The sequence below is a fragment of the Sminthopsis crassicaudata genome, chromosome 4, assembly GCF_048593235.1.
Source record: "Sminthopsis crassicaudata isolate SCR6 chromosome 4, ASM4859323v1, whole genome shotgun sequence".
NCBI classification, from domain to species: Eukaryota; Metazoa; Chordata; class Mammalia; order Dasyuromorphia; family Dasyuridae; genus Sminthopsis; species Sminthopsis crassicaudata.
The window spans coordinates 451,500,497-451,526,962 of NC_133620.1; the positions used below are offsets into that span (position 1 = coordinate 451,500,497).

At 51.8% G+C, this 26,466-nt stretch overlaps 2 protein-coding genes across 2 annotated transcripts; both read right to left on the reverse strand.

The window, feature by feature from the left end:
- Positions 1–681: 681 nt before the first annotated feature.
- Positions 682–11,321, reverse strand: PIGS (phosphatidylinositol glycan anchor biosynthesis class S). Its single transcript, XM_074263697.1, has 12 exons — positions 11,073–11,321; positions 9,826–9,965; positions 9,643–9,754; positions 7,075–7,164; positions 6,840–6,931; positions 6,489–6,696; positions 6,233–6,375; positions 6,024–6,138; positions 5,319–5,464; positions 4,847–4,947; positions 4,041–4,251; positions 682–1,306 (listed from the first exon to the last, which is right to left on the reverse strand). The coding sequence occupies exons 1-12, from the start codon at positions 11,176–11,178 to the stop codon at positions 1,031–1,033; spliced, it is 1,740 nt and encodes a 579-aa protein (XP_074119798.1). The 5' UTR covers positions 11,179–11,321; the 3' UTR covers positions 682–1,030.
- Positions 11,322–19,303: 7,982 nt separating this feature from the next.
- On the reverse strand, positions 19,304–25,026 carry ALDOC (aldolase, fructose-bisphosphate C). The gene is made up of 9 exons (XM_074263704.1): positions 24,730–25,026; positions 22,581–22,744; positions 22,275–22,486; positions 22,130–22,184; positions 21,868–22,028; positions 21,648–21,731; positions 20,526–20,700; positions 19,916–20,115; positions 19,304–19,825 (listed from the first exon to the last, which is right to left on the reverse strand). Exons 2-9 carry the CDS (start codon positions 22,690–22,692, stop codon positions 19,730–19,732), a joined length of 1,095 nt encoding a protein of 364 aa, XP_074119805.1. The 5' UTR covers positions 22,693–22,744; positions 24,730–25,026; the 3' UTR covers positions 19,304–19,729.
- Positions 25,027–26,466: the final 1,440 nt, after the last annotated feature.

Genomic DNA, 26,466 nt, shown 5'->3' on the forward strand with positions numbered 1-26,466 from the left:
CAACGGGCCTAGGGCCCGAGGGTGCCTTCATCTGAACGGCCCGACGGCTCCAGGAAGCCGAGTTCCAGTTCCCAGAACCCCGGCTGCCCGAGCCCCACTCAAGAAAGGGCCTGGGAGGGCGGGGATGGGGGGGGGGGGGCCAGGTCAACCAAGTGAAAGGGAAGGAGGAGGGAACACGGCACCCAAAGGCCCGCTGGCATTTCCCTTAGACACTGCCAGCTCTGGGAGCAAAGAAAGGGAAGCTGCGAAGGCCAGAGCTGTGGAGGCCAGTTTCCCGCCTGTGGAGGCTCAGACCCTGCAGCCATGCTGGACAGCAGTGGGCAAATGGGTGGCAACTGAAAAAGGTGGCCAAGCTGCTGCAAACTCTCCTCCGAGGGAGGTCCGGGGCTTCCCCCTCCCCAGAGGAAAGCCAGCGCCTCCCCACCACTGCTGTCAGCCATCCAGGAGGGCTCAGCTGTGACTCCAGGCACCAGAGCACATGTTGGTCCTTTCCTGCCTGCACCCTTCCCAGGAGGCAGGGCCAAAAGGTCTCCCGTTCTGTGGCTTATTTCTCTGCCCAAGTTGGCCCGGGGAACATTAAGAAACTCCCCAACGGCGGCGTGCCACCATTTTGTATCCCAGAAGTCTAAGCTTAAAGATCAATTTAAGCCAGAGTGAATAAAGCAGGCAAATCATGGTGGATCAGATGACCCTAAGACTTTTATTTCCTTTTCGGTTTTCTCCCTTTCTTACCCTCCCAACCCACCAACTGGCCTGTCCCTTCTGAGGGAACTAAATGAGAGCGACCCCAGGGCAGAGGACTTCTTGGAGGGCCTTGCCTTTGCCCTTTGCCCTTTGCCCACCCCCCACCCCCCCACCCGAAGGCCTGGCCTCTATCCAAAAGTGAAGGGTGAAGGGACAAAGGACAGGAGGACAAGAGCCCTCCTTAGTGGGACCCGGCTACTCCTGGGAGCAGTAATTAATCTGCTCTGCAAACTGCCACTCCCACAAAGGGGGAACCCTTTGCCCCCATTCTCCCTGCCTGGCACATTCAGTCCACCTTTTCAATATCCTTCCTGGCTTTTTGGTTCTCCACAATAATCTTGATCATGGAGAGAAAAATGGGCACTGCCATGGGCAGGAAGAGGGGAATATAGATGGCAAACTTCTGATCATCAGGAAAATAGAGGAGGTGAAGAAGGGAAGGGTCAAAGAAGGCCTTCTCTGAGGATGTCACCGCCTCCCGGCTGGCACGGAAAGCAGACTCCAGGTTCCCAGCAGACAGCTCCACCACTGCCTCCTGGATGGCATCCACGGCTCGGTATACCTGGGCAGAAGGACACCAGTCAGCTGGGGGGCCGAAGGAGGCCTGGGGACAGGGAGAGAAGGGGCTCTGGTGCCCACACAACCCAGCCTGAGTCACTTAGGACAACCTGACCCTCTCGCCTCAGTCATGGAGGGGAAGAGCAAAAGGGCGAGCAGCTCCAGGGATCACCAGGACCCAACAGAGAGCTACCAACACCCTCCACAGCAACGTGCAAAGGCCGGGCAGTCACCCGAGGACCAGGGGGCAGAGCCTCCAATTCAGTCGCTCTTTGCCCATCCTCGAGCTGACAAAATTCCTGAGCTAACAACCCCAAGTCAGAGGCCATGCTACCACTTTCCTCTCACCTCAGCCCATGTGCTCTCTCCCTCCTGCCACTAGGAAAAGCCAAGCCCATCTACTGTCACAATAAGACACCCTCTGGCATGGGCACTGAGAGGACCACTGCCCCCTCTCTCACTCAGAGCCCCCCTGCCTCCCCCACCATCATCCTCCTTTGGGGTCTCGATCTTCCTAAAGCTTATTGCCGGGCCCATCTCCAACTGCACCCCCTCTTGGGAGATCCAGCCCTGGCTAGGCCACATCCCCACCCCAAGCCTGCTCATGCACTGGAGACCTACATGGGGACGTTCCTCAGGGATCCAGGACCCTCCAGAGATGGGAGAGTCCAGGACAAAGCTTTAAGAGATCCCGTGGCTGAGTGCTAGAGGCCTGAGGAACCCTCTGGGCCCCTCCAGACGGAGCCATCTCCATTCTGCTCCTTAGTGGGGGCCCACACTTTATGTGGCACCCCAGCCCTTAATGGAGCCAACTGAAATCCCAATCCCGGGGGGGGGGGGCAGCTAGGTGGCACAGTTGATAGAGAGCACTAGCCCTGAATTCAGGAGGACCCGAGTTCAAATCTGGTCTCAGACACAACTTCCTAGCTGTGTGACCCTGGGCAAGTCACTTAACCCCAGTCTCAGGAAAGAAAAAAGAAATCTCAATCCCTGATCCCCACCTCTGCACCTCCCTCTGCAGCCCTCCTCCATTTCTCCATCTTGATTTTGATCTTCAATCCCTTGCTCAACCCTGTCCTCCAAACTCCTCCCCTCTTCCCTCTGTGACACACTCCTAGAGATGCCAGTTCAGCTGGGACCCTCCTGGGCCCCGGAGCCTGGCTGCCCTATGGCCACACCCACATCCCCTGCCTTCCCTGCCCAGGGCTGGCCCCTCATTGGGAGAGGGCACCCCCCGCTTCCTGCCCAACAAGGTCACCCATTGCACCAAGAGCGGGCTGCCCTTACCCCTTCCGTCTGCCCCTCTACTCGACCTGATCTCTTCTCCCCAACCTTGACCACTGACTAGAATGGCCTTCTCGGGTCCCCCCCGCCTGCCCTTGGCCCCTTTTGGCCGCCATCCCTGTCCTCCAGATGCCTCCTCCTGCCTTTCTTGCCGCCTCCTCCTCCTCCTCCTCCTCAGGAGCCTCTGTCAGCTCTTCAGCCTTAAGGGTCTTTTCTTGGCTCATTCAAGGGTCCCTGGTGACCCCGCAGCTTGCAGGGGCTCCATCATCAGCACTACTCCCAACTCCCAAATTACACATCCAGCCCTACTCGACTCGCGAAGGGGTCTCCAGAGAGCTTCCTCTGTCCAGGGTGCTGCCCCCTGCCCTGGGCTTGGCCCTGGAAACCCTGCCTCTGTTTCTCCCCCTCCCCCCATCCTCTCCAATCCGGCTGCCCTGCTCCTTCAGGCTCATGTGCGCCGCCTCCACCCTCTCCATCCCTGGCACTGAGTTGCTGCCATAAGGGTTCCCCCACTTTAGAATGTCACGAGAAAACACGCCACAAGCATTCCAAGTCTTGGACTCTAGTGCCCCCACTCCCTGGCCTGGCCCCAAGGAGTCAGCAGATGAGAGCCCCATCAGCCAGAGGCCTTTGTGGCCTGGAAACCTGGAAACAAGCTAGATGCCCACAACTGTGGAAGGCAGCGGAAGGTCACGGCCTTGTGAGGAAGGAGGAAGGGAGGAGGGACAGCAGATGCCCCAGGGTTCATCTCCTCTGATCCTCCCAATACTCTACCCGACTCACTGCCACTTTACAGATAAGGAGACTGAGGCTGACTAGCTCAGTCCCCGCCCAGGTCCCAGCACTGCTCAATGGGCTGTGTCTCACCCGTTCCCCCCTCTGCCAGTGGGCTGGGAGCATGAAGAATTCCGAAAAAAAGGGGAGGCTGATACCAGCTGCTGGAGAGGGAAGGGGAGGGGCCCGGCCCGGTGCCGAGGGCGTGCAGTCCATGCCGGGGCTTTGTTTGTCACCAGGAGGTTCATTAGGATGGGGATTGTGGAGCAGGGCTAGCATGCACAACTGACTGGGATGTCCAGCAGAGAGCACTAGCTCTGGGTTAGAAGACTTGGGGTTAAGTCCTGCCTCCAACATTTACCCCCAGCACAATCTCGGGCAGGTCACAGGCCCCGGCCCAGGGCTCAGTCTCCCCTCTGCCATATGTGGGAGCTGGCCACAACAGCCTCAGGTCAGGTCCTCCTCTAGATCTAGGATCCTCCCCTGCTCAATGACCTGCCCCCAGGTGACCCGGCCAGTACCAGCCCTGCCATCCCCGGCCTGGCCCAAGCTCCCTCCTCCTCAGGGCCTCTGAGAATCCTCCACCCTTGCTCTTGGGTCTGGCCATGGAGGCTGCAAGGCCCTGAAGGACAGGCCCCATGCGGGCCCAGGCGGGGAGAGAGCGCATCCCCAGCACACACCTCTGAGGCCACGTCGTCCTTGATGACAATATTGCCGATCTTGTCCAGCAGCTCGGCCAGGGAGGTCAGCGTGGTGACGACCGTGGCCACATTCTCCACGGTGCGGGCCCACACCAGCCGGTCCACCTCCCAGGAACGCAGCCCTTCACGGGGAGGGTCTCCCAGAAGGAAGTTTGCCGGCATCTGGGGGTGGGGGATCCCAAAGAGCAACCTGAGGCACAGGGAGGAGAGGCACAGGTAGGGCCGGGTGGTGGGCAGGCCACACTGGCCAAAAGCTGGGCCCTAGCCCACAAAGGGGCGTCCTGGGAAGGGGAGATAGGCCTCGTGTTTGAGGCCTCCCCCGACTTCCCACTCCCTGTAGGGTCAGCCCAAGAATGCGTGCTGGGCCAACGTCCTCCAGACCCAACACCTGGGCTGAGCCTCCCGAAGCTGAAAGGGAGGCCGGTGTTCTAGGAGAGGCGGTGTCTGAGAACTTGGATGGTGACTGAGCTGGAGGAAATGCCCCCGCTCTGAGTCCGCCAGTGCTGCCCTTGGTGGCTGCACCCAGACACATCTGAGGGCCGGCAGCCCCTGAAGCCGGCCCGTTCTCGGGGGCTGCTGCTGCTCCCCCAAGGAAAGGAAGACACCCCCCCCCGTTCAGGCCCCATTCTGCTGAAACCTGGGCCAGGGCCCAGAAATCGCATTCTGACTCCAGTTTTCCTGCACCTTCTTCTCTCTGGGACCCGGGGAAGGACACTCCCCCAGGGGAACAAGTGGAGGCCCCAGAACCACGCCCCCCACCTCTTCTACCCCCTAGGGGCCCTCACCGCATCTGGGACAGAAACACCTCCATCACGGGGACCATGTCCACATCCACCTTCACGGGGTACTTTGTGGTGTTGTAGGCACTGGGGTCGACATTGTACACCTGGAGAGAGAAGTCTGTCACCACAGGTGAGGACAGAAACCAGGACCCATCTCAGTCTCAGAAGACCCTTGGCTGGGGGGCCCGGTGGGGAGGAGAGGGTGGGCAGGCAGCGACGGCAGGTGCAAAATGCCCTGGGCGCGGCCCCCAGATGTCCTCCGAGGACCCTGCTATCAGGGAAGAGGCAGGAAGTGGCAGAGATGGCATCAACCAGAGACACTCCAGACTGGCAGGAGTCACAGACCACCCACAGGGAGTCCCCACACCCCCAGAAGCTCTCAAGGTCAGCCCAGGACAAAAGTCAAGGCTCGAGGAGCCATGGCAGGAAGCTCCAGGTGAGCCAGGTGGAGGGCAGGTGAGGGCAGTCCCATTACCATGATGCCGCCCCAGCGCGGGCTGTGGAAGGCGTTGGTGGCCACCCGGGTACCGTCCTTGTCCTGGATATACAGTGGGGAGTGGGCCCGCTCGGGCACATACAGGAGGAAGTTGATGACTGGGTAGAGGGAGGCAGCCCTCGATCCTGGAGGAGGGGGACATGGAAGACTAGCTCCCAGGCTGCCCTAAAGCCTCCAGCGCGCCGGCCCCCACTCAGGCCCCGACGTGCAGCTGCTGGCCTCCCTCCCCTCCCACAAACTCTCTGGGGGTGGCGTCAAAGCTCCCCTGGCCCGTGCCGGGCTGGGCTTCTAACTCCCGGAGCTGAGGGGGGCCCTTAGCCAATCAGAACAAAGGGGCAGCCCAGACCCAGCACCTCTTAAGCATCAACAATTGTGTGGCCCCAGTCTTTGAAATCCCCACTTTCCCTAATTAAGGTTCATTTCTTTCCCATGACCCCCTTCCCCATATGCCTGGAGAGTGAGAAACCGAAGTTCTCAGAGACTTTCCTATTGAGGGAAATGGCCAGCAGAATCCCTGTGGCAAGCCAGGGTCAAACAGGAGGATTCTGGCCAAGCTGCTTTGTGGCTCCTGCCCCCAGCTTCCCCTCTGGCCAATTTTCCACCACGATCACTCACCCAAACCTCTGTCAGGTGTGGAAGGTGCCATTGGTGCCCCCCCCCCCCGGGGTCCCTCCAGGGGCTCACCCAAGCGAGCCTCCACAGGGTTGATGACGTGGGGGAGGCTATGAGCCGCCAAGGTATAGCTGGAAGAAGCCGCGTCAAAGCGAGGAGTCACCCCGAGCATGGCGTAGTACAGGATCTGGGGGAGGGAGAGGGACCAGCTGGTGACCGAGGTCCTCTGAAGGCTGCCTGGGCCGGGCAGCCCCTTCTCCGGCACCCCTCGTGCCCCTCACCTGAGAGTCCATGGAGAAGTTGCCCACCACGCTGAGCAGGGACAGGAAGGGCTGCACGTAGTTCTCCACTGCCCCCTCTATGTCCCAGTGGACTTCATGGGACTTGGGGTCAGGGTTCAGTAAGCTGAAGGTGATCTCGTAGCCTGCAGAGGAGGAGGAGAGGAGGTCACGGAAGCCCAGGCCCTTAGTCAGGTCTGCCCTGCCTCATTCCCAGGCAGCCTGGGAGCACCCCAGGTGCTCATGCTTGCTCACCTACCCAGGCTAGATTTGAGGGGCCGCCTCTTGTCCAAGCTCACTTTGTCCTCAGGGAGGCGGTCGCCCAGGGCAGCAGCCAGGACCTCATCAGTCAGTGACATGGACTGAGCCACCTGCAGTATCCTCTGTCCAACCACCGTCAAAGCCTGCCGGACCTGGGACCCCCGAACGAAGGCGGTCCTCTTGGGTCCAATGTAGCTCATCTTGTCCTGGGGGAGGAGAGGCGGCGGGTGGGGGGGCACCTCAGGAAGAGGAAATCACCTCCCCTCCCCCTGCATGAGATGACGGTACATGGAAGTAATCCCTGAGAAACCTGCCAGGAGCAGATGGCGACGCTTCCAGGGCTCTTTACCTTGGGGAGCAGCGAGGATTTCTCGGGGATCACAAATATGTTGAGTGAACCCAATGTATCCTCCTTTGGCAAAGGGAGCGCAGCTTCAGTTTCTGAGGAAAAGAGCAGCCAATGGGGCAGAGCCCCGCTGCCCCACCCCCTCCCTACAAAAGGCACGGATACCCTCCACCAGCCGAGGTGTTCCCCAGAAAAGCAAAGGGAAACCGGGCCCAGACCTCCACAGGCACCCCCGAACCTTCAATGGTGTCCTTCTTGAAGGCCCTCTCCTCATGGGAGCCTGCCATGCGGTAGGCCTGCTGGAAGCGGCACTTTAGCTTCATTTTGCCTGAGGGGAAAGGAAGCTGGGGCTGAGGGCTGACCCTTAGGACAGGTTCAGAAACAGGCCCGTTTGCCTGCACTTCCCTGCTCTGCCCATCCCTCTGACTTGGAATGCCCCCCACCATTAACTCAGGGAGGACCGGCCTCAGGAGGATGGTTTGGCAGCTCAGAACCCATGTCCTCCTGTGCTCCCTGAGCCTGCTCCTCAAGCCCACTCAGAGGAGGGCCAGGCCTCGGTGGGCCTGGGGGGACACAGGCTTTAGGAAAGACCTCCCCACCTCTAAGGTCTGCACCCAAACCAGTCCAGTCCAGTGTTCCCCTCACCCTCCTGGGAGACACTGATAAGGCAGAGGGCTACCCACTAAGGAAGGGCTAAGGAGGTCCAACGCCTTCCCAGAGAGGAAAGGGGGTGAGGAAGCCGGAGGTCACTCCCTGTGACATGTCCGGCCTTGCCATGAACTGGGCCCAGCAGCCAACCTAGGGCCATCCCCTGCTCCCATACTGAGAGGGGTAAATTCAGAGTCTGGGGCCGATTCCCACGGCCGACATCATCCTGCGCTCAGGCTCCCTCCCTCCATGGCTTCCTGATGAGTGTCCCACACCAGGCCAAGCCTGACGGACTAAGAAAGGGGCAAGTGCTGGGAAATCCAACTGGATTCAGCATTTATTAAACCCCTACCCTGTGCAGAACAGGAGGGAACAGGGAGGAACCTGGGAAACAAAACATAAGAAGTCCTCACCAAACTTTCAGTCTCGCTTTCAAGAAAAAAGACCCGCAAGTGCATGACTTGGGCACGTTCCACGGCCAAGCATATGTATTGGACTCTTTCGGCCGAGAGATGGGAAAGTGGCTGCAGAAGCCGAGGGCCTCAGGCCAGCCGCTTCCTCTTGGGGCCTCAGTGCCCGTTTCTAACTGGCCTGGATAGTCTAGCTCTCAGCCATCTAGTAAGTAAGCATCCATCTGGAGACATCTGTACGCTATTCTTTCTCTGAGGGAAATGACAGGAGGATGGGGACTTCTCTGCCTCCATCTCTGTGAATATCCAGAGGGACGAATGGTATGAAACCTTAACGTGCCAGGCCAACGTCAGCTGTCGTCATGACCATGACTCATTATGGAAAGAAAATACAAAGAAAATACAATCCACTTGAATATCCAGACCAGTCCTGTTGTCAAAATACTTGGCCAAGATCCTCAAACTCAGCACCCCGTTCCCTCTCCCCGAGACATCTCTGAACTGCAAGCAGGCAAAGTAGCAGCGGACCCTGGCTGCTGCTGGAAACTCTGCCTTTGGGGCTGGGGTCTCAGCAGCAGCTCTGGCCCGAGGCCTCCCAGGAGCCTCAGCTGTGGCTCCAATTCAAGTTAACAATCACTGATCAAAGAGCTTCTAGACACGAAGCATCCCTCTGGATACCGGGAAGCCACAAGCATTCAGTAAATGCCTGCTGTATGCCAAGCACTTCGCTGGATCTGGGCCTACTGAGGCAAGAGTGAACCCCCCAGGGGCGGAGACAGCACACAGGGGAAGGAGATCTCCCAGATCCTGTTCAGGGGAGGTGCCAGCAGTTAGGAAGGGGCTTTGTGCCTGGCAGGGCACAGGATAAATGTTAATTCTGCAGGAGGTAGAGGCTGAGTGGAGCCCAGAAGGAAAGAGGCCCCGGGAAGGGGAGCCAAGGAGGCAGGACGGAGCAGGCCTGGGGACAGGCCAGATGAAGCAGCCAGCGTGACTGAAATGTGAGAACGGAGACAGAGGAGCACCGTGAAATAAGCCTGGGACACAGGGGAGCCAGGCTGCTTTACGGGCCAGGGCAAGGACCTCGTTACTAGATAAGGTGCCTAGAGGTACTAGGGAGCCAGTGAAGATGTGTGAGCAGAGGAGGGACAGTCAGAACCATAGGAAGAGAATCAAAGAGATCTTCAAGAACTACTGTGCTGAATGAGGCAGAGAAAGAGCAGAGGGCTGGACGTGGAGTCAGGAGAAAGAGAGGAGCTGGGACCCCAGCCCCGTACTTACAACTGTGTGACCCTGGACAAGTCCCTTCCTCCCTGAGCCTCAGCTTCCTTAAATGTAAAATAGGAATAACAGGACTTGTAGCAGCCGCTTCACAGGCTTCCCCAGGATGGAAACGTCAGCTCCTGCCCGACTTCTCAGGAAAAGCCTCCTCCACCACCACCACCCCCGCCCCGGGATGTTGAGGAAAATCTGTCTCTAGGCCTTTGGTGACTTATTTTTTAAACTACAAATATGACATCCAAAAAAATACACAAAAAGGGAGGAGACGAGTTAGAAATGAAACCATGAATCATATTGTGGAGCTTTTAAAAGCACCTCTTAACTTTCCCATGGTAGTAACGAGCTCACCTAATCAGCTTTGCAGGCCCAGGCCCCTGTGCGGGACCCCAGTCTGCCAGGGCATCTCCGCACCCTTACCGGGAGTTAGAGGGGATCAGAGACCCCGGGAGGGGAGGGTGAAGGGGACTCACATTTCAGTGGGACATCTCGCTCATTGACAACTGTGAAGGGCAGTTTCTGCTGGTCCACTATGGGCAGAGAGCCCTGGATGAACACCACGGAGACCGGAACTCTGAGCCGGAGCTGGAAGGAGGGAGGGGATTAGGAGCCCGTCGGGGGGCACCAGCCCGAGCTCTGCTGCCCCCCGCCCTCACCAGCATGGCGTCCAGGTGGCCGATCTGGGAGTAAGGCAGCGCCGCCCGGTAGGTCTCTGTCGTCTTCCACCACAGGGGCAGCCCCAGCATGACGGCCATGGTGGCAAAGCAGAGGGCGGCGTGCTTGCCCCGGATCTTCTCTGGGGGAGGGGGAGAGACCAGGAGGGAGAGTCAGCCAGAGCACCCTCGGTGGGGGAAAGGAAGGGGACCCTCCCCACACTCTCCCCACTCAGGCTGCTCCCCAGGGGCTGGAGCAGCCACATTGTCCCCCTCCGTTCCATGGGGGTCCCTCTAAGCCTCCCTCACACACTGCACCCCCTTCTCAATCCCCCACCCCCACACAGAGGGGAACCCCCAGCCTCGAAGTGCTCACACCGGGTCTTAATTTTTTTTTCTTCTCACTATTCTGGTAACTGTATTTCAAGATATCTGGTTTCCATGGCAACCCTATTTTGTGCATTTAAAAACCTCCTGCTTGGCAGGGGTCTCCCACACACCATGGGGAGCTTCTGTGATCCACACACGTGCCTGGGACATGCCTTATAAGGGGGGGGGCGTCTGCTCTGGGGCTCTCAAGCCAGGGGCTTCCCCCCCTTTCAGTATCACTGGTTTCTCTAGCAACCCTACTTAACGTTCTGTGCACTTGTCTGGGTCTCACACATACATGTACATGTTTAGTTCCCACACACCAATGTACACAATCACACACAAACACACCTGTGTGCACGTATGCATGTACAAGTGTGCGCATGCGTGTGTGCTCTTTTAGCGCCTGCACACCAACATACACAACCCCCACACAAATACACACGAACATACATGTGCACTATTTGTTCCCACAGGCCGACACACACAATACATATGCATATACACACCTGCGTGTACATAAGCGCGTATATATGGGCACGCTTGTTCTCACAAACACGCAACCCCCACGCAAATGCACACCTGCTCACACATACGTGTAGCCAGGGGTGCCCGCACACATGCGCATTAACCAGGGGCACGCGCCCACAGACACCCAAGTGAACGCCCATACACACCCCGGGTGCCCGGCACACACGGGCACACATAATGCGCGTGCTCCCCCACACCCAAGGGAGATGACACACACCCCCCAGCCAGCACCACCCGGTGGGAGGGGGAGGGGCCGAGGCTCTCCCCTCCCCCTTCTGGGGCCTCAGTTTCTCCCTCCCTCCGGAGGCCGCGCCGGCCCGGACCCCGCTCCGAGGCCGGTTTCTCCACACCTGGGTCCAAAGTGAGCGCTGACAGCGCCTGGTGCCGTTCCCGGTCTCCTCGGTCCACCCGAGGCCGTTCCAGGCGAGCTCGCTCGGGCATCCTTCCGTCCGCCATCCTTCCTTGCCGCAGAGGACGGGCCGGCGGGGCGGGGCTGCACCGGCTCCTTCCAATCAGAGCTCAGCGTACCTCTCCCACGGACCGGGCGGAGCCAAGGTTCGATCGCGACCAATCCCAAGGCGTATCCCCTAGCAACTCACTCGGGTCCGCCTCCTAAACGCAGGACGCCCTTCACTACGGGCCGCGGCAAGGGACAGAAGAGGCCTGGGGCGCGTGAGCCAGGAAATGCGACATCGGGCCGCGTGCACCTGCTCTAGCGGCTCCGGGTCTGGGCCGAGACTGGCGACGCCCGGGAAGGGGGCTGGGGGCGATGGCACACACGCCACGTGGTCAGGGTCGTGCCGGAGCTCCGAGTTACTGCCTGAGCCCGGCCTCAGGCGCTTATTCTGGCTGCGCTCTCACCGCAGACGCTGCGGGGACCCGGATTCCCGGAAGTCCTCCCGGACTGCGAGCCTCAGTTTACCCCTCTTTGCATCTTCCGTCCCTTGCTCCAGTTGTCAGGATCGCAGACTTAGAGGCGCAGGGAGCCTTGGTGTCCTCCCGCCCCACCACTGGTTTCACAGATTAATAAACTAAAGCAATGAGCTAGTCCAGCCCTCTCCCATTTTACAGATGAGAACACTGAACCTCAGGAGTTAAACGCGTGGGCGGGAGTAAAACATGGGACGTGTCCGTCTGGGACCGGACCGGACTCCCACCCGGCTCTTTCCAGACCTCACTGGCTCCTCTGAGCTCCACCTTCCAGGGCCCAGACACTTAAGGCAGACATTAATGTCTCTCCTCCAGAATAAAAGTCTCCCTGACTCCAGACCCAGCAATTTATCCTTGGCCATCCCCTGCTGCCCCCACAAACCCACGGCAAACAAAACAAATCCCTATAGTAACTGCAGCCGGGGGAATTTTCCAGATTTCTCTGAAACTGATCTTTTCACCTCTTGTTCAGCAATAATGTTTTACCACATTGTTACCTTGCTATATTCTTCAGTTGAGAGAGAACTTCTGTTCTCGGTTCTTTGTAAAAAGCGCTTCCACCAATATTTTATGATTACGTTTGGCTCTTTTTCCTGTTCCTTTGATTCCTTTAGGTCTAATCATGTATCATTAGGTGAAAGTGATGGGTGCAGCTTCTAGGGAAAAGTAGCCAAAGTCCCGGCCCTGGGAGGGCTGTAAGTCTACATTGTTACCTGTCAGATAACAATCTATCAGTCTGTGGTAACAAAGTTTCTGAGACAATGATCACGTGCACACCAGACCGCTCTTCAAACCCACCCATGAGCCACAAAATTAGCATATCAGTGACATGTTTCTAACTTTTTCCTCTAAATTTATCTCCTTGCTCCTGGTTCTTTGCTAAATTCTTTTGGAACTTAGCCCACTTTAATTGGCGATACAATTATAATAAACTTTGCCCCTTGACTCGGATCTTTTGAGATACCAGTCTAAACCCCCAACTTTTGGGGGTCTCTTCGAATTCAAATCTGGTCTCAGACACTTAACACTTCCTAGCTGTGTGACCCTGGGCAAGTCACTTAACCCCAGCCTCAGGGAAAAAAAAAAGAAGAAGAAGAAGAAGAAGAAGAAGAAGAAGACAAATGTAGCTGGGGTCAAAGGATGTACCAGTTTTCAGAGGGACGAGATACCCTTCCAAATGCAAATGATGAGATTGAAGAAAGTAACGGGCAAAAGTTGAGATTGGGGTAGGTCCACTGAATGTTGGGGTTCATTCATGGGATCGGTTCACAATGGCCTTTCTCTCTGCCAAAAGGTACATAGATTTATGAAAAGGGATGAAAGTCCTTTGTACTCCAAGAGGACCGGGACTGCAGGCAGGTGATCTCAAGACCTGCAAGTGAATTGGGTTGAAGTGAGGGAGGGCTGGGCAAGGGCACCATGTGAGGAATTGACTGAGGGAAAACATTCTCATGGCAAGATAGCCTTAAATAACCAACAAATAGAACTATAGATAAAAGTTGCAGGTGGGGTCCCCTTCCAGTTCCTATCACCTCTTAATTAGCATTTAAGTATTTCTTTGGTGAGGATGGCTTTGAATTATATCTGCTGATATCTAAGTAGAGAATTGTAGAGCAGTTCTCTAGGGAAACTTAAATTAAGAGTCTATTATTATTGACTTGTATTTTTTGGTTTCTGGATTAGTTTTCTGCCATTAGACGATAAACCTGGACTCCTCCAAATAATGGGATTTTCTCCAGCTTGGGGGTTTGGGGATTTTGGGGGGAAGGGGGTTCTGTGTTCAGGGACCTATTTACTCTTGTGTTTTGCAGTTTATGCTTCGTACTTTTTTGCTGACAAACACCTTGACAGATGAAAGATAGCCTTTCTCAGGAGATGGTAATAAACCCCTTTTTTGCTTTTTCTTACTCTGAGAGTCTGATTATTTTTGTGGATGATACTGTCCCACACACTTGCCTCACTTTCCCCTCCAGAGCCATCTGGATCCCGTAGCCAGATATAGAAAAAAAATGATTGGAGATGACCTTGGATGAAATGTGAGACCTTGGTCTTTTAAAGCTAAGGCCTTTTTTAAGTTAAGCTTTGTTTAACTGAGGCTGGATCCATTCGGTGATTAAGGAGAGGTAGGAATTGAGGCAAAGGAGCTTTTTCACCTAGTCAAAAATTAAATAAATAAACAAACAAACAAATAAATAAATAAATGGGAAGATTCTTCAGGTTTCTGACTAAAGCAGAAATGATTGTTATTTACATTCAAATGAATAGATCAGGACCAAAATAAAGCTCAAATGGAGCTTGGTCTAGCTAGAACCTATTGGCAGCCAATTAGAATCAAAATGGTTTTGGTTTGACAGCTGGTCCTTAAGAAAGAAATCTAGTTCATAAACCCCAACATATCTTGGGAGGGTTCAGAGATTCAAGAGAGAAAGGGAAAGTGCTTTTAAGAGCATCTGTGGGTAAGGGCATGCTACCCTATCTGGACCAATGTGCCTATCTTCTTAAAGTTCTTAAGGAAAATTGGAGAGGAGGGGAGGGAAAGAGAAGGAATGAAGGAAGAATAGTGACTTCCTGGTGTCAAATTCCATTATGAAGCAATAATCCTAATCCTCAAAATTATTTGTTATTCTATATCAAATTGCTTAAAGAGGGAACAAGGTGAAAAATTTAGAACTCAAAATCTTATAAGAAACTGTGTGGTTCAGAAATGGTGAGGGGTCACCATTTAATAAAAAGGCTGGAGAGATTTCTAGAAGCAAAGTTTATTGTACATTCTTGTGAGAAGGGGGTCCCACCCCTCCAGTGGACAATCTAAGGGAGGAAGCACCTTCTGGGGTAGGGTTAACACCTTTAATCCCTAATGCACACACCCTCTCCCACCACTGATCCTCATCTTCATTAGTTGAGGGTCTTACATTCTAAAAGGAGATCTACCCACGAAATTGAACTTGACCAATAAGTACATAGTTGCCCATATTTGACTGAAATAGGGAGAAAATGATGTCATGGGAAGATAGCAGGAAGGGGATTTAAGTATGCCCTTGACTCAATCTTCAAAGTCCTTCAGGCCTACTCAAACTCTGAAGTAGAAGAAGCTTTACTCGATTTTCACAACTGTCTTGAAAGATCTCATCTCATCTCGTTCAAAATGAATCTTGAAAACTATCTTTACAGGTAATTGGAAAAAATAAAATATTATTTACATATTCATAGACAAACTGTTTAATATTGATTTAAAAAGAAATGCAAATCAGGGGAAGAATAAGAATCAGAAACATAAAACAATAACACGGTGCTTAGTAATTCTTAGAACATAAATTATTTGGGAAAGTTTGGGGAAAATGGGTTTAGGTCAACATTTTATACCACATAACTAACATGAGTGGATATGTGATCAGAACCAAGTTAACAAACATTTGTTAAGCTTTTATTATGTGTCAAACCTAATGTTAGATATAGGGAATGCAAAGAAAGGCAAAAATCAGTTTTTGCTCCTAAGGAACTCAGTTTCTAAAGATGGAGGCAACATGTAAACAACTATACACACGAACTGTTTGCATTTTTGTTTTTCTTCCCAGGTTATTTTTACCTTCTGAATCCAATTCTTCCTGTGCAACAACAACAAAATTCGGTTCTACACACATTTATTGTATCTAGGATATACAATAACATATTTAACATGTATGAGACTGTCTGCCATCTAGGGGAAGGGGTGGAGGAAAGGAGGGGAAAATTTGGAATAGAAGTGAGTGCAAGGCATAATGCTATAAAAAATTAACCATCCATATGTACTGTCAAAAAAAAAAAAAAAGTTTAAAATAAATAAATAAATGTGTCTTGTTCCATTAAAAAAAAAAAAAACAAACAACTATACACACACAAAAAAGGAAAATTAATACAGGAGGGAAGGAACTAGCATTGGGAGGGACTAAGAAAGGTTTCTGGCCTAAGGTGGAATTTGACCTGAATACCAAATAAAGGTAGGAAACCTAGGAGAAGAGGGAGAACAGGCCTGTATAAGGGACAGCCAGTGAAAAGGCAAATTATTATTTAAAAATATATACATATTTACAATAATGAATGAGAGGAAGAACCTTTCAGAACTATTTCTAGCACAAGAATATTTAATCTAACAAAGGATAGAGGCATTTGTAAAATAGACCTGAATTTTAAACACTTGGCACAAACAAAACCAATTCAGTTAGGATAAGAAAGAAAACTCAGTGGAGGGGGGAGGGGATCTTTGCACTAAATATTTCTGCTAACAAAGGATAATGATTATTTTTAAATTTTAAATTTTTTAAAAAGGATAACAATTATTTAAATAATATACTACTATACAAATGATATGCTACTAACAAGATTGCTCCAAGTAATAATAAGAGAAAGGCAAATTGAAACAGCTCTTAGGTTTCCCCTCAATCCCTAAAAATTAACCAAAAAAAAAATAATAATAATAAGTAAAGATAGAAACAGTCACTGTTGAAGCTACAGGAAGACAAGAACACTAATAAATTGTTGGTAGGGCTGTAAATTGTTCATGGTGACAGACTTTATGATCCCATTTGGAACTTTCTTGACAAAGATTGCTAGAATTTGTCCTTTTTTTCTCAAACTCATTTTACAAATGAGGAAACTGAGGCAAACAGGATTAAGTGACTTGGCCAGAGTCACACAGCTAGTAAATGCCTAAGGTCACATTTGAACTCATGAAAATGAGCTTTACAGATTGCAAGTTCAGGGCTCTATCCACTGTACCACTAAATTACCTTCTGGAATTGTTTTAGCCTTTCTGAGAAACAATTTGGAATAATGCTTAAAACTTTGGGCAGGAAATGTCATCCGCATCCAAAAAAAAAGAACTAAGATTGAATGGGAATGTAAATCAGCACATGCTATGTTCACTTCTTTTTTTGTTTTGTTTTGTTTTTTATCTCTCACATGTTTTTTTTCCTTTTGCTCTATTTTTCATTCCCAACATGATTCATAAAGTGTATTAAAAGCAAATAAACTTACTACAATTAAAAAAAAAGGGAATAATGCTTAAAAAGTGACTATAACTTGAATATCTTTTGACCCAGAGAACCAAGGAACTCAAGGAGCAAAAGATCTCAATATACCAAAGTATTTATCTAATTATTTTGTGATAGCAAAAAATAGGAAACAAAGATGGCCATCAATTGGGGAATGATTAAATACACTCTAGTTGTAATATAATGGAATAGAATAATGGAATATTATAAGATGAATAAAGAAGAATTTCAAGAGGCATGTGAAAATACTCATTCTGAAGGAGGACCAAGAAAACAAATTACATAAAGACAACAATGTAAATGAGAAGAAAAAATCAAACTGAATTATAATGAGCAAGCTTAGCACCAGAAAAGTTAGAATATTAGAAAGGGAAAGATGCAGAGAATCTGCATATATAATGTATATATGTATATAATGTAAGATATGGTCAATATATTGGTTAGATTTGCTGAATTGCTTTCTCCCCACCCCCACCCCCATAATAGCAGTTACCATTGGGGCAGCTAGGTGGCACAGTGGATAGAGCACCAGTCCTGAATTCAGGAGGACCGGAGTTCAAATTTGCTCTCAGACACTTAACACTTCCTAGCTTTGTGACCCTGGGCAAGTCACTTAACCCCAGCCTCAGAAAAAAATAAAAAATAAAAAAAAATAACAGTTACTATTAATATAGGCACCTCACTAAGCACTTTACAGTGATCCCATCTGATGTTCACACTAGACCCAGCCCCTTTTTCCACTGTGCTACCTTACTCCCTTCTCTTTTTCAGTTTTTCTATTTTTAAAAATCTTTGTTGCACAGAATGGTTCAGAGAAGGGAAGAGAATGATGTAAAATCGAAAAGGTATCAATGAAAATAGTGAAATTCAAAATGTGCTTCAGAATTGTTAGAAATTAAAATCAAACTCACTGGTTGACAGATTCTATCTTCCATTCTGAAAATCAGGACATTTGTCCTTCAGTCTTATGGCATCTTTCCCATTTCTCAGAACATTTCAAAGCACTGACCATGACACCTAACAATCCTATCAGCCATATTTTTTAGTATATCTGGGCTGGTACTGAACTCAGCAAGGGCAGCTAGGTACTCTTTAAATTTTCCTGTCTTATTTTCAGTCCTATTTTTCTTTTCCAGTACAAAGATTATTTCACTTGGCAGAGAAACAGAAGTAAAATAAAGACAGTTGTCAGTATTTTTCCACCTACCCCCGAGTTACAGTTCTCATTTTGATCAACTTTTCCCCAGTAGAACCAAAAAGCAGATAAAAAATAAAACCAAATCCAAACAGCTTTTTATTAAGAGCTTTTCTCAAACCTGTAAAGACCTACATGAACTGATGCTGAGTGACGTGAGCAGAACCAGGATATTGTACACAATAACAAGACTATGTGATGATTAACTGTAATGGACTTGGCTCTTCAAAAATGAGGCACTTCAAATACTTTTTTTTGAAAAATTATGGAGATTGAGAATTGATAGTATTTTTACCTTTTAAAAAGAATTTTCACGTTTTTCTTTCTTCTGTTTTTCCCCCCTTTTTGATCTGACTTTTCTTGTACATGACAAATGTGAAAATGTGTAAAAGAATCACACATATAAAATTGCTTGCTGTTTTAGGGAGAGAAAAATCACAAAGTTTTACAAAAGAGTATGTTGAAAATTGTCTTCACATGTATTTGAAAAAAATAAAATACTGTTGGTCCTAATTCATTTTGTTTTAGACTTAAGAGTTGGAAGGGACCTTAAATGTCATCTAAGTTCAACCCAACTGTTTTAGGGATGAAGGGATTAAGTCCCAGAGGGGCCAGTTACTGTGTGCCAGGCATTGTATTAAGCACTTGGTAAAGAGTGTGTACCTCATCTTGAGAGGGATTCCCATTTTATACTGAGGAAACTGAGGCAGACAGGTAAAAAATCCTACAGCTAAATTGTGAGACAGGATTTGAGTTTATCTTTTTGACCCAGATGTTGGACTCTTACCCCAAATCCAGTACTTTTTTATTTTTGGCTGCAGAAGTCACCAAAAATGGCATGGTGAGGAGGAGCTTGATGTGGGTGCATAAGGAACTCATAACAACCAACTTTTCTTAAACATACAGGCCCAAGGAGTGGTTCTAACTGTGACTGAATGAGAAGCGCAGAAGTTCTAATTCATCAACATGGGAAAGACAGTCAGCAAGGACAGAGCTTCCAGATGGCCACCGAAGTCCTCACTTCATCATTTGTAATGGTAGCTACAACATTGATTGATGCTCAATTAATTGGTCAATCAACTGATCAATGCTCAATTAATGCCACAGACCAATTCAAAGACTGACAGCTTTATTGTTTTTTCAGGAGAAAACTAGCCTCCCCTAAAGAGTTGATGTGGCTTAACTCGAATGTACACCCTACATGTTTGGAGAACAAATTTCAAAGGATTCAGGGAAATGGTAAGGAGAAGGAAGCCATGGGAAGTGAGCCCAAATTATATCAGAGAGCAGACGCAGAGAGAATGGGCTGATTTTTCCGAGAACCAACAAGTGTTAGGTGGATCTGTGACTTTCCCCACTAGCCTATGCTGCATCCTGGTATCACAGGGGAGAGGGTGGGAGAGGGCGGCACAGAGGCGACAGACCAGAGACTTCACTAACATTTATTCGAGGCACTACACAACAGGCCACATTAAAGATGTAGCATGAATTGGGGCCCAACCCCCTAACCCTGGGAGGGAATGAGAATCTAGGAAGAAGCTTGAGAATCATGGGTGTCCTAAATAGGGGGATATCACACAAAGATAGTGTGGGGGAGCGGGAACTCAGATATCCCGTTTGGACCTTGCAGCCCCTCACCCAAATCCTCCAGTCTTGGCCCATAGGGGCTCTCCGTTTCCTCCCGCTCCCAGGGGTAATAACAAGGGGGCATGATGCTGGGGTGCTAGAGCAGAGGGCAGAAAGGCATTATCCCCCTGCTCTGCATAGCTATTTGGTTCACTGCACAGGCTACAGGTCAAGCTTAGTGTGGGAGGCCTGGGCTGGGGGACAGGAGGGACCAGGGCCCACAGCCTCAGTAGGCGTGATTAGCAATGTACAGCGACTTCCCAGCTGCACCTGCATCTTCTCCACCGCCTTCATACTTGCCCTGGGCAGCCAGACCGTTCACCTGCAGTAAGCAGAGAGAAAGAAAGGGAGATCAGCACGGCCCCACCATCCAAGTGGGGATCGCTACCCGATGCCCCTTCTGCAGCCTCACCTCTGCCCGCTTGATGAACTCCTCAGTGGCGGCACTCTCATTGTCCCTCTGCCCACGCCAGGCGCTGAGGGCAGAGGCCTGCAGGGCACGGCCATAGGAGAAGGTCAACGCCCAAGGCCGGGAGAGCGAGCAGCGGTTAATGGCATTGAGGTTGATGGAGGCCTCCTCCTCACTCTGACCTCCAGACAGGAAAGTCACACCTGGAATGGGAAGAATGACAGATAAGGTACTGAGTGGATGGTCCCTCTTTTCTCTCTTATTCGTGTAAAGAGCTTTCTCTATAGGTTCAGGCAGATAAATCCACTCTACAAGAGAGCTAGATGTCCTGCCCAAAGCTCCCCCAAACCAGGGCTGCAAAGTCAGTGTGACTCAAAGGGAAGCCTCGGCTCCAGGCCTTCTTGACTCCAAGGCTGGTTCTCCATTGTTAACTGGGCCACAATTACTTCCCATCCCCCCAAATCAGAGACTCCTTCAGAGGGCAATGGGACACAGGGATAACCTGGCCCACAAGGGAGACAAGGGATTCTGCCTCATGGATCCTGGGATGGGCTGACTAACTTTGGCTTGTCACTGCCCTAGCTTAGGGAAGGAGGATTAAGCCTGGGGATACCTGGGACAGCAGGAGGCACAGTGCGACGCAGGGCAGAGACAGTTGCCATGGCGATCTCCTCCGGGGTATACTTGAAGGGGCAGGAATGACCAGGGGTCACCATGTTGGGCTTGAGCAGAGTCCCTTCAAGGTACACATGGTGGTCACTCAGGGCCTTGTAGACAGCAGCCAGGACCTGGGAAAGACAGCAGAGATTGGTGGTCCCATGATTCCTATCCCTCCAGACCCCTGACTCATGTCTGGAGGGGATTCTCCTTCCAGAGTGAAGAAATGAAATCATTAAATCCCAAACTCGAGGAATCTCCTAAGCATACATTATTCTCCTTATGTCTCTAGACCCCAGTTCATGATATTCCTTATGACTTACTCATTCTTTAAAATTCAACTGAAATACTCTCCTCCATGAGGAAGCCTGATCCTTCTTCGATGTAATGACTTCCTTCTGAGCCCTCCCATAATCCTTTCTGCAATTTTCCAGATTTTTCTGAGCACCCTGCTCATCATTTCTTGTAGCACAATCATTCTGTCACATTTACTATAACTTGTTCAGCCACTTAAGGCCCCAAGTGATGGGCATCCACTCAACTTCCAATTCTTAGCCACCGCAAAGAGTTGCTATAAATATTTTTGTACGTATAAGGTCCTTTTTTTTTAAAATCTCTTGGGATATCGACCCAGAAACAGAATTGCTGGAGAGTATATAAGCATCTCTGGGCCTTATTCCTTCCCTCCCCTAGGAGACTGTAGAAGTGCAGTAGTTAAGAGTGCTAGCCTGTAGTCAGGAGGATCTGAATTCAAATCCAGGCTCAAGCACTGGACACTTTCTAGCTAAGTGACCCAAGTCATTTAACATGCTAAAAAAAAGCAGGAAGAAGACTTCTGAGGGTACCATCTACTGTTTTGTAACAGTGGTATACACACAGTAGGTACTCAATAAATGTTTGTTGTGGTCTACTCTCTACTTGCTCCTGTTTGATTTTGGGTAGTGTCCACCCTGGCCCACATAGAGTCCACTTGTGGGGACAGACAGAGCCTGCCTCGAGCTCAGGTGGGCACAGATGGAGAAGGGAGCGCTCACCTGTTCTCTGGTCCCTAGGGACAGCAGCACTGGGGTGGGCTTACCTTCTCAGTGACGTACTGGCAACGTTTGAGATCATGGTCTCCATCCGGCAAGATCTCAGGCTCCACAATGGGCACAATGCCATTCTGAAGGTCAGGAGAAGAACAGCTCAGGCTAGGGCAAGAAGTCTCCAAAACAGCCCCCCCATATGCCCAACCCATCCATGATCAGGGTCCCTCAGTCTGTTCCTCCCACCCCAGGGGTCAAGGTCCCACACGCAACCTGCTGGCAGATGCTGGCATAGCGGGCCAGCACATTGGCGTTCTCCAGGATTGCCAGGGGAGAGGGAGTATGATCACTGATCTTCAGCACGCAGCGCCATTTGGCAAAGTCGGCCCCATCCTTCTTGTACTGAGCACAGCGTTCAGAGAGCCCGTCCAGCCCTGGGGCCACAACGTTAGTTCGCACCCAGCACCCTTGCCCACGTATGCTCCCCTCCCCACCTGCCACTCGGCCCTCCCTCCCACCACTCAGCTTCCCCTACCTTGTGTGGTGGTTTCTCCATCGGTTCCAGCCAAAGCCACCACACCTTTGTCAACCTGTAGGTTGTAGAATAGAAAACATGAAGGGCAGCCCACAGCGGGCAGCAGTCTCCCCAGTGTTCCCCATGCGGATCTCCTGCTTTGTACCTTGATGCCCACAACAATGCCCTTGTCCTGGATGGTGCGGACGAAGGGCACCCCATCATCCCCCTTCTGGTAGAGGGTCTCATGGAAGAAGATGATGCCCCCAATGCATTTCTTGATCCTTCCATCGGCGCTGAACAGGACCTGGCGATACTGCCTGCGGTTCTCCTCCGTGTTCTCCACCCCAATCTGGCTCAGCCGTTTGGCCATACTGCCTACGGGTGAACAAGGAGGCAGCGACCACTGACCCTCTTGTCCCTAGGGTTGGGGATTCCTGCACCCGCACTCTGCCCTTCCTCTCTCACTTACCTACTGACTCATCAGCTGCCAAGATGCCCTTGCCCGGGGCAACGATCCGAAGGGCAATGTCTGACAGCTCCTTCTTTTGCTCAGGCGACAGGGCAGGGTATAACTGGGGCATGGTGGTGGGCTTCTCTCCTCTTGACTAGATGGAAATCAAATAGCTTCTCTCACTAGGGGAAATGGCAAAATCATAGGAGTCAGTGGCCCTCCTTGGCCTGGGTCCTAGGTGGCACAGCAGTGTTTCGTACTTTGGCAGTACACAGCCTAGGGGGCCTCATCCCACATTCATCTCCCTCTGTCCCCAGTGGGCACCCTTCCCAGCACTCTGGCTAGCCCTGCAGGGAGGGGGATGGGAAACCGTGGGAAAGCACACCATCTTGCAAAACTGCTATCTGGATATCTCAGGGCTTCTGGGGGGAGAAGCCCCTGGACTCTTTAAGAAAAAAAGTATTGGTTTCTTAAGGACCCTCAAGAGCCCTTCTGTCTCTATTATCTACAATACTACAAGATGTCCCATCTCAGGTTGTCAAAAAGGGATAAATCAAGAAAAATCCAATGGCCTCAGCTCTTTTTCCTTGAAGGAAAAGGAATGAATAGGAATACAGAGCTGCCAGTGGCACCTTTTAATTTGGCAGAAACAGTAGTTTCTGTCTCCCTTGAGATTTGCCGTACCAAATGTTGCAAGAGATTTCCTGTGTTTAAAAAACAGAGTGGGGACAAGAGACAGAAAGACCCCAGAGTGGCCAGACACGACTGAATGACAACCACCAAAATAATGTGCCCACGCCATACTAGAGCTAATAAATGTCTCCCATGACTGATAAATCAATTCAAGAATTAACATGGTTTTGTTCTTCCATTTTCATTTCATTCATTTCTCAGAACCTCAGCAAGAGAGAGACAGGGAGAAAGAGAGACAAAGAGGGAAAAAGAGACAAGAGACAGAGGGAGGGGGAAAGAGACAAGAGACAGAGGGAGAAAGAGACAAGAGACAGAGGGAGGAAGAAAGAGACAAGAGACAGAGGGAGGGAGAAAGAGACAAGAGACGGAGGGAGGGAGAAAGAGACAAGAGACAGAGGGAGGGAGAAAGAGACAAGAGAGAGGGAGAAAGAAAGAGACAAGAGACAGAGGGAGGGAGAAAGAGACAAGAGACGGAGGGAGGGAGAAAGAGACAAGAGACAGAGGGAGGGAGAAAGAGACAAGAGAGAGGGAGGAAGAAAGAGACAAGAGACAGAGGGAGGAAGAAAGAGACAAGAGACAGAGGGAAGGAGAAAGAGACAAGAGACAGAGGGAGGGAGAAAGAGACAAGAGAGAGGGAGGAAGAAAGAGACAAGAGACAGAGGGAGGGAGAAAGAGACAAGAGACAGAGGGAGGGAGAGAGACAAGAGACAGAGGGAGAGAGACAGACGGAAACAGAGAGGGAGAATGGGGGGGGGAGATCGTGGGATTCCTATTTACTCTGGGGAAGAGCAGTGAGGAATCTTCCAGAAGCACCAGGCTTGGATCTGAAGGGGCTTGAAGAAGATTCAAGCGGAGATTAAGAGATTAGGAGTGTGGCGTTCTAGGGTATCCCTTCCCTTCCCTTCCCTCCCTGTCCTCTTCTCAGTGGGATCGGGATCAAATAAACAACCCCAGACAAAGCCGAGGAAGGAGGCTGGAAGGTGAAGGGGCACCAGAAGATGAAGCCGGGTGTTCAGGGAAGGAGAAGGGAAGGGGAAAGGTTCAAGAGCCAGGGAGGGCTCGGGAGAAAGCCAGGGATGTAAAGAGCGGCCGAGAGACGTCAGCCGTTAAACGGGAGAGGGAGGGGGATGAAGGTGCCGGCGAGGGGAGGGAAGGGGCAGTGGACAGCGCTCGAGGGAAGATGAAGGGGCAGAGAAAGATGCAAGAAAACCGGAAAAGCACACGGGAGGGAGGGGAGGAAGCTGGCTCGGGAGCAGGAGGAAAGGTGAACAGCAGGAGCCCGGAGCCGAGCAAGGGGGCAGGGAGGCGGGGGGCGGCGGCTGGAAGGCGCGGAGGGCTGCAGGTGGGAAACCTAAAAAGGAAGGCTGCGCAGGGGAGGAGCCCGGGCCAGCGAGGAGAGGGAGCGGGCAGAAGCCGCGTGCCCGCGGGAGCCGGGCCAGTCTCCGGGTAGCGGGCAGCGCGGCGCGGACCTTACCCGAGCCGAGTGCGTCGTGTGCGGGGTCCGGGCGTCTGTGGCGGACTGGGCAGGGGCTCCGGGTAAAAGAGGCTGCGGCTGCCGCAGAGCTACGTGACTTGGAGGTGGGAGGAGCCAGCTCCGCCCCTCGACCGCCTCCTTCGCATCTGCCGGGGCGGGGGCCCAAACTGAACCTGCTCCCCCCACTCCTCTCCGGGAGGGCGGGAGCCGCTGCTCCTTTCTGCCTAGTGCCCCTGCCTACCATCGGCCGCCCTATTCCCGTGGTTCGTCTGCCCTTCCCCCTTTCCACTACGCACAGGCGGGGGCATCCCTGCCCCCACCCCCAAACCTCAATCCGGGAGGGGTGGGCGAAAGAGAAAGAGGCCCATTTTGTTCTGCCAGGCCCAAAGCCCGGGAACAAGCTGTCCATGCCCAGCACAGCGGAGGCACTGAATGGGAAGGAGGGCAGGCGGGGCGAGGCCATGGCCACAGTGGCAGCAGAGGCCGAGTAGCCCCAAGTGGCTTCAGATTCTGTTGCCAGAGCCTGCCCGATGCCCAGCAGGAGAGAGCCTGGCCTCCAGTTCCCTCAACTCAATGACTCATGCATTTCAATCAGTCCCACAATGATTCCTCCTTAGAAGGAGGCCCAGCATCACCCCCTGCCCTCAGGGAGCTTATGTCCCACTGCTAGGACCCGACAGGTACACTCCCGGAAGGGGAGGAAATCAGAGGTCCTGGGCAGAGCTGGGTTCCTGAGCTGGGAATCCAATGGGAGAATTTGAGGGGGCGTGTAAGAATGCATTCTGGGCCATCTGGGCAAAGGCAGCAGCACACAGGGGGGCAGCTCGCCAGCCGGTTTAACTAATAGGAATGTGTGAAAAGGAATAACAAGACAGAGAAGGGGCATCGGGGTTTGGGGGGGCCCAGCACAGAGAAGCAGCCTGCAAGCACTTGGCCCAGTAGGAATTGCACTTGTCTGTGGATGTCCCGTCACACAGGTGAGATAGTGAGGATTTCAGCCTATGGGCCGTCAGGTGCCTGACTTGCTGTCAACTCCTCCACAGCTAGGACATCTGGTTCCAGCTCTGCCCCCTCTGGGGCACTCCAAAGCAGGAGCCTCCTAAGGGTGTCCCTGGATCCTGCTTCTTCCTTATTCAATCACCTTGCACAACTGGCAGTCTGACCTCTCGGGCTCAGGAGGTGTGACTCGTCCAGGCCTATAGGTTAAGATAAATGATTCTCACATGACAAGTCCCTCTTAAACCTGTTCTTTCCATCCCTCGGCACACTGATCTGATCTCTACCGGTTCTTCCATAGACTGTCTAGGGCACCAGGGTCTTTGCCCTTACCACTGCTCACTCCTCGCCCGCCAGCCCTCGACTGGGTGCCCACGTCCCCGTTTCCTTCTCTTCCCTCATTAGATTGTTAGCTCCTTGAGGCAGAGACTGCCTTTCTCTTTTCATACTTGAGTCCCTGGGGCTTAGCACCGCCAGGTCCCAAGGGAGTTGTAGGGGACCAGAATAACATCACTCTGCCAGTCAAGTTGGTGTGTTCCACTGAGGCCGATCAAACCGACACGAGCTCTGCCACAGATAGGTTCCAAGGAACATTTAAGAAATGTTTACTGACCAGCACTCCAGTGGGATGCCCAAGCTAAGCCAACTTCTGGGAACTCCAGCTCAAGGACCACCTCTTTCCAGAGTGTTCTTTTTACTCTTTAGGGCATTCTATAACTGCCTGTAATCTGTCCCTACCAG

Excerpts from the sequence above, each read along its gene's own strand:
- PIGS (XM_074263697.1), bottom strand. The coding sequence starts at position 11,178 with ATGGCGGACGGAAGGATGCCCGAGCGAGCTCGCCTGGAACGGCCTCGG. Across the intron at positions 9,755-9,825 it reads GCCACCTGGACGCCATGCTG|CTCCGGCTCAGAGTTCCGGT; the intron begins GTGAGGGCGGGG and ends CCCTCCTTCCAG. Across the intron at positions 1,307-4,040 it reads AGGACGACGTGGCCTCAGAG|GTATACCGAGCCGTGGATGC; the intron begins GTGTGTGCTGGG and ends CCTTCTGCCCAG.
- ALDOC (XM_074263704.1), bottom strand. The coding sequence starts at position 22,692 with ATGCCCCAGTTATACCCTGCCCTGTCGCCTGAGCAAAAGAAGGAGCTG. Across the intron at positions 21,732-21,867 it reads ATGCCAGCATCTGCCAGCAG|AATGGCATTGTGCCCATTGT; the intron begins GTTGCGTGTGGG and ends CCTGACCTTCAG. Across the intron at positions 20,116-20,525 it reads TGTGCCTCCTGCTGTCCCAG|GTGTGACTTTCCTGTCTGGA; the intron begins GTATCCCCAGGC and ends TTCCCATTCCAG.